This window comes from Podarcis tiliguerta (genome assembly GCF_965153285.1).
Source record: "Podarcis tiliguerta genome assembly, chromosome: 8".
NCBI lineage: Eukaryota > Metazoa > Chordata > Lepidosauria > Squamata > Lacertidae > Podarcis > Podarcis tiliguerta.
The window spans coordinates 71187664-71197720 of NC_139541.1; the positions used below are offsets into that span (position 1 = coordinate 71187664).

General features: G+C 42.7%; 2 protein-coding genes across 2 annotated transcripts in view; both read left to right on the forward strand.

The window, feature by feature from the left end:
* The window catches only part of LOC310684761 (protein NKG7-like), a 104465-nt gene that overhangs the window by 41415 nt on the left and 52993 nt on the right, over nucleotides 1-10057 (forward strand). The window lies entirely within an intron of this gene.
* On the forward strand, nucleotides 115-7292 carry LOC310684767 (protein NKG7-like). The gene is made up of 5 exons (XM_083456339.1): nucleotides 115-655; nucleotides 3512-3739; nucleotides 3987-4133; nucleotides 5217-5330; nucleotides 6596-7292. The coding sequence occupies exons 2-5, from the start codon at nucleotides 3562-3564 to the stop codon at nucleotides 6634-6636; spliced, it is 480 nt and encodes a 159-aa protein (XP_083312465.1). The 5' UTR covers nucleotides 115-655; nucleotides 3512-3561; the 3' UTR covers nucleotides 6637-7292.

Sequence of the window (10057 nt, forward strand, 5' to 3'; positions counted from 1 at the left end):
CAGACCAGAAGTCGGGAGGGCAATCCTTTGGGAAGAAGGGTGAGATATAAATTGAACAAATAAACGAACAAGAACCGTTGCAAAGTAAAGTGAGCTACAAATTGCATAAGCTCCAGTATGTCCCCTAACAAAACACACCTCCTAGGGTACAAGTCCAACTTCGCCAGAGAGTGGAAAGATGGGGATTGAGACAGCCAAGTTAACCCTAGGGGTGAGGATTTGATTCAGTCTGCATTTGAATCACACTTTCTGTAACAATATGCAAACCGAAACATCTTTCAAAATCCACACTTCTCTTTTCACAAAGGACTTATTTATAGACTGGTGGAGTTTCCATATGAGAATTGGTGCCTTATGGGAGATTGGGATGGGGTGGTCTCCCCAACACAGGATAAGACTTCAGAGAAGTTAATCTTTGTTGCTCTGCCCACTTTTTGCCTTGCTATTGGCCAATGGCTTCTTGATCATTTCTGGAACACAGTGGCAATCCAGGTGAGTTGCACCATTTCCTCTTGCTAATGCTGAAGGCCTTTTGCAAGTTGTTTGTATGTTGTAACCTTTGAAGACAGAGCAAAGGAGAAGCAGAGAGAAGGACTGAGCTGTGAGCTGGAGGCTTTTGGTGTGCAGGAACATCTCTCTGGGGATCTGACGTGCGGTAAGCAAATCTGTTGCCTGGAAGAGGGGCTTATACTGGTTGCCTTCACCTATGCTTAGCCTACTCTTGTTAGGAAATGCCATCAGTGATCTCTCCTCTTGAAAGGAGGCAGAATCAGAAAAGGCCAGTGGATAGTTAATGGTCTGAAGGAGCAGCAGCAGAACCTGGAAGCTCAGCAATCCCAGCAAAGGATATAATAAGAAGAAATAATCTGAAAGTTGGTATAGTAGCACTGGATATTTGTAAGGCATTTGACTATGTAGAATGGTTGGCATTGAAAATGACTATAAAAAGCTTAGGATTTGGAAAACGATTTAAGGGATTAATAAATCAACTATATTTTAGGAACAAGGCATATGCCATCGTGAACAATGGTATAACAGAACGAACACTAGTTCAAGCTACAAGACAAGGATGCCCCCTTTCCCCTATTTTATTTGTATTGATCATTGAAACTCTGGCCAATGTAATTTGAGAAGTTAGAAATATATAAGGAATAAGCAATAATGGAAAAGTTTATTTGCACATGACGCCTTGATAACAATCAAAAATCCATTGGAAAATATGCAGGTAATAGAGGAACATTTGAAAAAAAATTGGGTTAAAGCTGTCTGACATTCCAGAGGTAGCATTGTTACCAATTTATGATGAGGTGGAAGGTTTGCAGGCTATGAAGGGCTTGCTCACAAATTTATTGACAGCTGTATGAGTTTTTATAGCTAGGAAGTGGAAGGGGCATGGTGAATATAAAATATAAGAATGGTATAAAGAGGTGTGGGATATAGCTACTAATGATAAATTAACATGTGCTAGTAAGGTAAAATGGGGAATATGTAGGAGAAATGATTTTAAGGAGATATGGAAAGTATTTGTGGAATTTGTACTGTTCAAACGGAAAGGGGTCAAACCATCACAAGAGGTGTTGAAATTTTGGGAGGCTGGATAGTTACAATGGGAGCTGGCAAACAACCTTGTCTAACTGCTCTGGCTGAGTCTATTGGCCCTGACAACTGGCCTTCTCAATCTACTCTGACTTGAAGCTTAAAGTTCTTAATTTAAACTCAGCAGAGGCACCTGTCCATCTTAGTCCCCAGTTTTCTCCATAAAAAGTCTTCTTTTCTGTCAAAGGCTGAGGTCAAATCAATGAAGGTGAACGATGAGAGAAGAAGGGAGGGAGGGAAGGAGAGCAGATATATGCCATTTGGTTATTCATCCTGAGCCAAACACCATTCACAGAAATGACTCCTGAGTGAATGGATGGCAATTTGTTTGGTTCTCTTCATGTCTTCCTCCCCTCCCACCCAACCCTTCTGTTTCAATTCCATTAACCCACTAAGTGGGGCACAAACAGGCACAAAGCAGAAGTAGTTCTGGGGCGGTTGCAGCTTGAGGAAATGGAGTTGTGTGGGGAGGGTGGGGAGAGCAGTTGTTTGCCCGCGATTAACACTGCTAGCCACCATTCTTCAGCTCAGGCATATAATTTTTCTAGCCAAAGTGTCCATCAATCTGATAGATCTTAAAAGATATAGAAGTGAGGCATACAAACCCCACAAAGATCCTTATCACTATCCACATATCGGAATGCAGAGCTACTAATGAGTGTCAACAGTTCACAAGAAGGATTCAGAGACCTGCAGCTGTATGGCGGCATATACCATATTTCTCCGTGTATAAGACAATGATTTTTGCTAAAAAACATAAATAGGCAAAAATTGGGTGTCGTCTTATACACGGAGAATGAATACAGGGGGGGACGTGTGATTAATGGTAGCAGCAAGAAGGAGATTGGCAGCGGCAACTGGGCAGGCGATTGGTGGCTGTGGCAAGTGGGTAGGTGTGCTGCTGGTGATGGTGAGCGGGCAGACAATTGGTGAATACGGCGAGGTGTGCACTCAGCAGTGGCCGTGGTGAGCGATCAGCAGTGGCGGGCAGGCGCGTGAGTGATTGGCAGAAGTGACTTCCCCTACCCCCCCAAAAGGTAAACAACTGAATTTCTTAATTTTGGGTTAAAAAATAGGGGTTTTCTTATATAAGCGGGCATCTTATAAATGGAAAAATACAGTATTTTCAAAAACTAAAAATATTTATAATTATAATCCAGTGCACAAATGTATTTATTCAGCTACTGCTATATCACAGGCAAATGGTGTCAAATGGTGGAGGAGACCCAGTAACGTACTGACGTACAGTACTTTTAAAAAAAAAATCATTTAAAAATTGTCCAGTGTAAAGAGGTGTTTCTTTAGCATTCACCAAAAGCTATCTAATGATGCTGCAAGACTCACACCTGTGAGGAGGGAGTGCCACAGCTTTAGAGCAGTCCACGAGAATGCCATCTCCAAAGCCATTATCCATCAAGCTTTTGAAGGAGCTGGAAAAAAACAAGAGGGCAAAGCATATTATATTTGCTACAAGTAATTACTTCTGACCAGCATTTTCTGCTGTAGACGTTCTTTTGACAGGTTATCAGGGCTTTATATTCTTTTTTTAAGGCATGTACGGAGAGATAGGCTTGTTGCCTGACTGAGTTAACAGATGTCAGGGCGGCTTTGTAGGCGATAAGCAACAGGCAGGTAATATTAGTAAGTGGTCCACCAAGGCGCTCAGCAGTTTTCAGAGGATCAAGGTGGGAATTATTTTGGGAGGAGGGACCACTTATGAGAACAGGGTGGTGAAAGGCAGCACAGTTTGTTTGTTTTTTGTTTATCTTGCGCCCTGAGAACCTGGAACAGAGAATTAGTAAACATACAGCCTGAGGACATCTTCACGACAGCACAATCTGCAGTAGGCCTCTCGGCAGATATGTAAATTTTAAGCACACCCAAACATAAACTGAAACTTATCTCCCTTCCCCAGGTTTGGCATCGCAGTTACGCTGAGCAGTCACAGATCTGACCATTCGCACCATGCAGGCCCTGCAGATTGGCGTCTTGGTTTGTGCTTTCATCAGCCTTCTGCTGCTCCTCATTGCCCTGGGCTCAGACTACTGGCTGGCAAATGCCTCGGGCCACATTGGCCTCTGGAAAGCTTGTGCTAAAGTTCTGGCAACTTATACTTGTGGTTCACTTGGGATGGATGTGAAAGGTAAGCTTTTTGTCTTCCGCTAGGAGTACTAGTGGTGTAGTATTCAACCGTAACTTGGGGGGGGGGGCAGCTGACAGTTCCCCAACTCCCTGAAAATCCAGTGTGACTAGGGATAACACATTCACTCCATGCTTTTTTTTGGGGGGGGGGATTAATGTTTTGATTCAAGTGAAGTGGGTTCCAGGACAAAATGGCTATTGTTGGAATTTAACCTCCTCCTTCCTTTCTCTTCCTTCCTTCCTGAAAGATTTCATCCATGTTACCCGAGCCTTCATGTTCTTCGGGATGATCGCTGGAGCCATCTCTTGCATTGGTCTTTGTGGCACCTTTTGTAGCGTGCAATTTGGTTCCATCTCCAAGGCCAAGACCGCAGCCATAGCCAGCATTGTTGCAGGTATTATGGATCCAGTGAAGTTATACTCTGAGCAGACCCGCTTAAATCAATGATGGAAGGACCTATCCAATAGTCCTCTGCCCACCTCCAGGGTTTTGTGAGTGGTGCAGCCACCTACCACATCTCCAATGGATATGTAGCTGGGAAGGGGAGGGCAGCAGGATGATCAGGCCTAATTCCTGGCTGGTGCTTCAGTCAGGTTTAGCTCAAGCCCAACGCTATGGCATGTGGGCGGTGAGACTGGTTCCAGATCCGATGGATGCTGGGCCAGCTCAGCCCTGCTTTCTCCTTGCCCTGGAAGCACATCCAATGGATATGTTGCAAGGGCGGAAGTAGGAGCTCCCTGCAGCCAATCAGAAGCCACGCTTTGGTTTCAGAACTTTTTGGAATTCAAACGAGTTCCGGAATGGATTCCTTTCGACTTCCAAGATACAACTGTATAGTATACTTCTTCTTCTTCTTCTTCTTCTTCTTCTTCTTCTTCTTCTTCTTCTTCTTCTTCTTCTTCTACAGTGGTACCTCAGGTTACATACGCTTCAGGTTACAGACTCCGCTAACCCAGAAATATTACCTCGAGTAAAGACCTTTGCTTCAGGATGAGAACAGAAATTGTGCAGCAGCAGCGCAGCGGAAGCAGGAGGCCCCATTAGCTAAAGTGGTACCTCAAGTTAAGAACAGTTTCAGGTAAAGTACGGACCTCCGGAACAAATTAAGTACTTAACCTGAGGTACCACTGCACTACTACTACCAAGTTATATATTTATAGGCTGCCCATCTGACAGGGTTGCTACAGCCTCTCTGGGTGGCTTCCAACAAAAGACAACACTGGAAGGCAACAAACATTATAAATAACTAAAATGTGAAAACAATTTAAAAAACCCCAATTATAAATAAAAAATAGTTTAAAACAACAACTCTTAAATACAATCAGTTCCACTTGATCCTTTGTCCCTATCCCCATAGCCATCTGGCAACCAGGGCACATCTTTCAGCCACTGCATTTCACTAGCTGCAGCTTCAGGGTCAGCCTGGAATATTTAATGTACAAGCAACTTAATATCTTAATGTATTTTTTCTTAATAGCTCTTTGCGTCATGATTGCCATGTCTGTCTACACAGGGGAGACAAGAGGAAAAGCCTCTTATGGATGGTCTTTTGGCTTCGGCTGGGTCTCCTTTCCTCTCTTCCTTATAACTGGTGAGTATGTGTCAAATGGGAAATGCTGAAAATGTGCGTCTTTATTTAAAGCTTTGCCTTCGCATGGGGTTGGCAGCTGTTTATTTCATTACAGAACAGTCTGGGGCTGAGCTACACATTTAGCATCATCACGTGGTCATGCCCCTGGCAGCGTTCCACTTTGGCTGCAGATGGAGGCTCATATATTGATCAATTTCCTGGTGTGACATGCTGTGCACACAATTCCACTATCAGCAAAAGAGGAAGTCGGGTGGAATTTGAACCAATCCCCTGGGCGTGCAACTTTACTGCAAGCATGGATTACCTCTGTGTTTTTTGGCCTTGAAAAGCATTCAGAAATGTCATTCTCCCTTCATACTGTTGTTAGCCGCTCTGAGCCTGGCTGTGGCTGGGGAGGGCAGGATATAAATAAATTATTTATTATTATTATTATTATTATTATTATTATTATTATACCAACACTCTGACAGAATCAGGTTTCCCCAGATTCAGCTCGAAGGGTAGGAAAAACATCTAAAACAATTTTGACTTAAGTGTTTCGGCAGGATTTCCGGACTACGGAAATGCATTTGTGCCAAACTTCAGCAACTTGTAATTCGCTAGCCTTATTCCTTACAAACGCTCCCAGAGACTTTGGCTGAGTACAAATGATATTATATTCTAGAATGAATGCAGACAAACTACTTATTTCATTCACAGACAATTTTCATCTATTTTTTGATCCCAAAAAACACTTCTTGATAAATGAGTTGTTTTTATTTTTCTTATTTATTATTATTTTAATTATTAGTAATACCCTGCCACTCTGGACGGCTTCCAACAAAATATTTAAAATACAATGAAACACCAGGCATTAAAAACTTCCCTACACAGGTCTGCCTTCAGATGTCTTCTAAAAGGAAGATAGTTTTTTATTTCCTTGACCTCTTGGGAAGGTGTACCACAGGGTGGGCGCCACAACTGAGAAGTAAAAAAGCTCATTGCAGATAGGTTTTGCATTGTCCCACAATGCATCTATTTGAATACTTATGAAAACAGATGGAGGCAACCCTGGCAAGAAGAGTCCCTTGTAGAAGTCTCAAAATGAACAATGTAGTTCTTTGAGAGAGAACTGGGCCTGTTAGAATGGCAGGGCTTTGAGGATCAGGGCATGATTCCCCCGATGAGAAAGGAAGGTAATGCTGGGATCAGTGATCTGGATATCTCAGGTAGTGTTTTATTCTCCGCTGGCTATGCCCTCACCAGCCCTTTTTCTCTCCTGATAGGTGGACTGGCTTTCCACCTGAATGCTGCCGCAACAGAATGAGGAAAAGATTTCAGATGAGCTATGTTGATGTCACAGACACAGTCTACACTGGAACAAGTTGTACCTGGAGGAAATGACTATACTTTCATGATGAAGATGACACATTATACAATAGCAATGGAGTTAAAGAATGACAAATTCACAGCACATTGCAATCCGTTAACTGAATACTGAACCAGCCAACTTAGTGCGCTCCAAATGTTGTTTTGTTACAAATTAGGGCTGCCAAATCTTCTAAACCAAAGAAGAGGACATAAAAAAAATCATCATAAATAAATAATGATAATAATAAGGGGGACGGTAGGCTTTGTGAAACTGCTCAGCTGAGCAGTTACAGCGCTGGGCTGGGGGCTCTGTAAAACTGTTTGGCTGTGGGGAGTGTGGTTGCCGCTCCCCGCAGCTGAGCACTTAAAGGAGTCCCCGGCCTGGCACTGGTTTGCCAACGTGAGCAAGGGAGAGCACTGGGGCTGGCTCAGCTGGGGATTGGGAGCTCTCCTGTGCTCCAGCTGAACCATGCAAAGGAGCCCTGATGCTCCTCCCGCTCTGAGGCATGCTGCTTGCGCTTGCAGGGCACAGCTGTTCATGCTCCTGGAAGGCAGTTCCCGAGCACACGTGTGCTTTGTCTAAAACCAAAAAACCCTGGACATTTTGGCAATTTTAAAAAAATCGCCCCGGACGGTGTTTTCACCCTTTAAATACCAGATATGTCCTGGAAAAACAGGACGTATGGCAACCCTAGTTACAACTCCCATCAACCTTGTCCATTGGCCTTTGACCATGCTAGCTGGGGCAAAATAGAGCTGGAGTTCACCAACATCTGGAGAGCAACAGATAGGCTACTGCCAATTCAGAAAGAAACCCTTTTTGTTCCCCTAAAAACATTTCCTTTTAGAGGTTATAAAATATTTACAGTATTGGCTAAACACATGCTAGTATTACGAATTAAGAATGATGTTAAGCAATATTATTATAAATTCAGTGGCTGGGTTAAAGTAAGGAATGAGAAAGACGGGTATCTTGTATGAATCAAGCAGAACGAAATTATCTATGGATGACATTGTTTGTTTTGAGTTTGGGCCTTCAAATTCTAAATATTGTGTATGTGCAAATGACTATTGTGATTCCTCTGTTTGTATCATAGCTTGTGCTTTTAATAAAGAATATTTTTAAGGCAAGCACACAGATTCCCAAGCCTAAAAGGAAACCTCATTACAAAGACAGAAATATGCCTTTGGATTTACAGGCAACCTTCCATTTACGCATGTTCAAGGCATACATGACTGTGCATGCACGCATCACCTCGAACCCAGAAGTGGCATGGAAAGGGGGGAAACGGCCCTAAAAGAGCATGGAAATGACAAAAATGGTTCGAAAACAGTGTCTGCCAATCCGAGGAGCCTTTGCACTGAATCTTGAGGCCTGCAGAGAATTTGAGTTTGAGAAAGGATGTTTGGAGAGTGCAGTTGTGGTGGACTTTAAAGGGGCTTTCAAGGCTTTCCAGAGGTTTAGAGAGTGTTTGCAGGCTTTTCCAATGCTGTTCCCAATATACATGATTTCACTTCAGCGCATGGTGCCTCAGAACATCACCCCTGCATAAGTGGGGAATTGCCTGTAGAATCAGGAGACCAAGTTCTGTACCCAGCAGACATCCTTGAAAACTCAGCAGGTGCAACAAAACTGTTCTATCTATCATCTCACATGCAAGTTCTTCCTGAATTCCTTTCTGGAATTTTAATCAGACCTGAATGTGACGGACAACCTGTTTATTCATCCTGTTATGTTTGCAAAAAAAAAGATTAGGAGGAGTTCAGACTATGTCCAGTCTTTATTGAGCATCCATTCTGATTTGCTTGTGGAGCAGTTATACAAATATCATCACTCATCCTGCCTTCATCCTGATTTGCTTGTCAGGTGTTTACTTGACTTCACAAATACAGTGGTACCTCAGGTTAAGTACTTAATTCGTTCCGGAGGTCTGTCCTTAACCTGAAACTGTCCTCATCCTGAAGCAAAGTTCTTAACCTGAAGCACTATTTCTGGGTTAGCGGAGTCTATAACCTGAAGCGTATGTAACCTGAAGCGTATGTAACCTGAGGTACCACTGTACACATACAAACTACTTGTCAATCCACCCCATCACCTCTCTAACCACAAATATTCTAAATTCTAGCTAACTAAATCCTGCTCAGAGTAGACCCATTGAAATTAATGAATAGGACTAGAATTGAATGGCACTTTCTGTTTCATTCTGAAAAGTGGATTTGTTGTGCCAGGGCGACAGAGCACTTTAATCTACTTTATTTGTGCAAACATAAAGTTACAGCATGTCCTTTAACCTCTCCTGCAAAACTGACAAGCCGGAGGCATCCTGAGTGAGCGTTCTAAATTTAACACCGGTGAAACATAAAACTATCTGAAAAAAACAAATAGGCCACATTGACATTAACAATTTTGTATGGAGAGGGGTTGGTGTTTTTTAATGAAATGCTGTATCTTTCCCTGTGTGCAAAGATACTTTCAGAGTTTGATGAGATGCTGTTGAAGGGACTTCGCATAACTGAGTGAATTGGCAATAAAATGGCTGCTCTTATTCAACATTTACAGACACAAAGCAATGCATGTTGAGGACAAATACATATACAGTCATGCCTTGGTTTTGAACAGCTTAGTTCTCGAATGTTTTGGCTCCCGAATGCCGCAAACCCGGAAGTGAATGTTCCAGTTTGCGAACTATTTTTGGAAGCTGGACATCTGATGTGGCTTCCGCAGCTTCTGATCAGAAGCCATGCTCTGGTTTTTGAACGTTTTGGAAGTCGAATGGACTTTGGGAACGGATTCCGTTCGACTTCCAAGGTACGACTGTATATTTAAATTTCACGTATTCTCATGAAGTCTGAAGTGGCATTGATGGACCAGGACAGCTCTCTGAAGATGTTGACCCATTGTGTGGCAACTGTGGATGCAGATTTGTCAAAGGGAGTGTCTCCATAACTCACGCTCGGCATAACTTCTATAAGCCGTGCATTCATTGTAGTGGGACTAACCTAGTGGAACTCCCTCCAAACCAAGATTACAAAAGCAACCTCCTCCCTGCACTTGAGATGCATGACTAAAGCTTTCTTGTTCCAGCAGGCATTTCAAGGTAGTGGTTGGTGTATGATGTATATTGTATTGTTTGATTTTTCTGTTTCCTGTAGGTTTTTGGTTTCCTTAATGCACACGGCTTACAAACGTGCATGATTAAGTCCTAAAGAAATGCCTTAATAAAAATAAAATAACATTGTGGTATAAATAACTTCAGTACAGTTTCCTAGAAACATAGTATAAAATTTGTCACAGAACTCCCCTCCCTAATGTTACGAGACTGAGGGGCACTTGGAGGAGATGCCATAAGCAGAGTCTTGCTGTTGTTTAGTCGTTT

Bases quoted from the DNA above. Each gene is read 5' to 3' on its own strand.
- LOC310684767 (XM_083456339.1), top strand. From the start codon at position 3,562: ATGCAGGCCCTGCAGATTGGCGTCTTGGTTTGTGCTTTCATCAGCCTT. The intron at 3,740-3,986 runs GTAAGCTTTTTG...CCTTCCTGAAAG, and splicing joins ACTTGGGATGGATGTGAAAG to ATTTCATCCATGTTACCCGA. The intron at 5,331-6,595 runs GTGAGTATGTGT...CTCTCCTGATAG, and splicing joins TCCTCTCTTCCTTATAACTG to GTGGACTGGCTTTCCACCTG.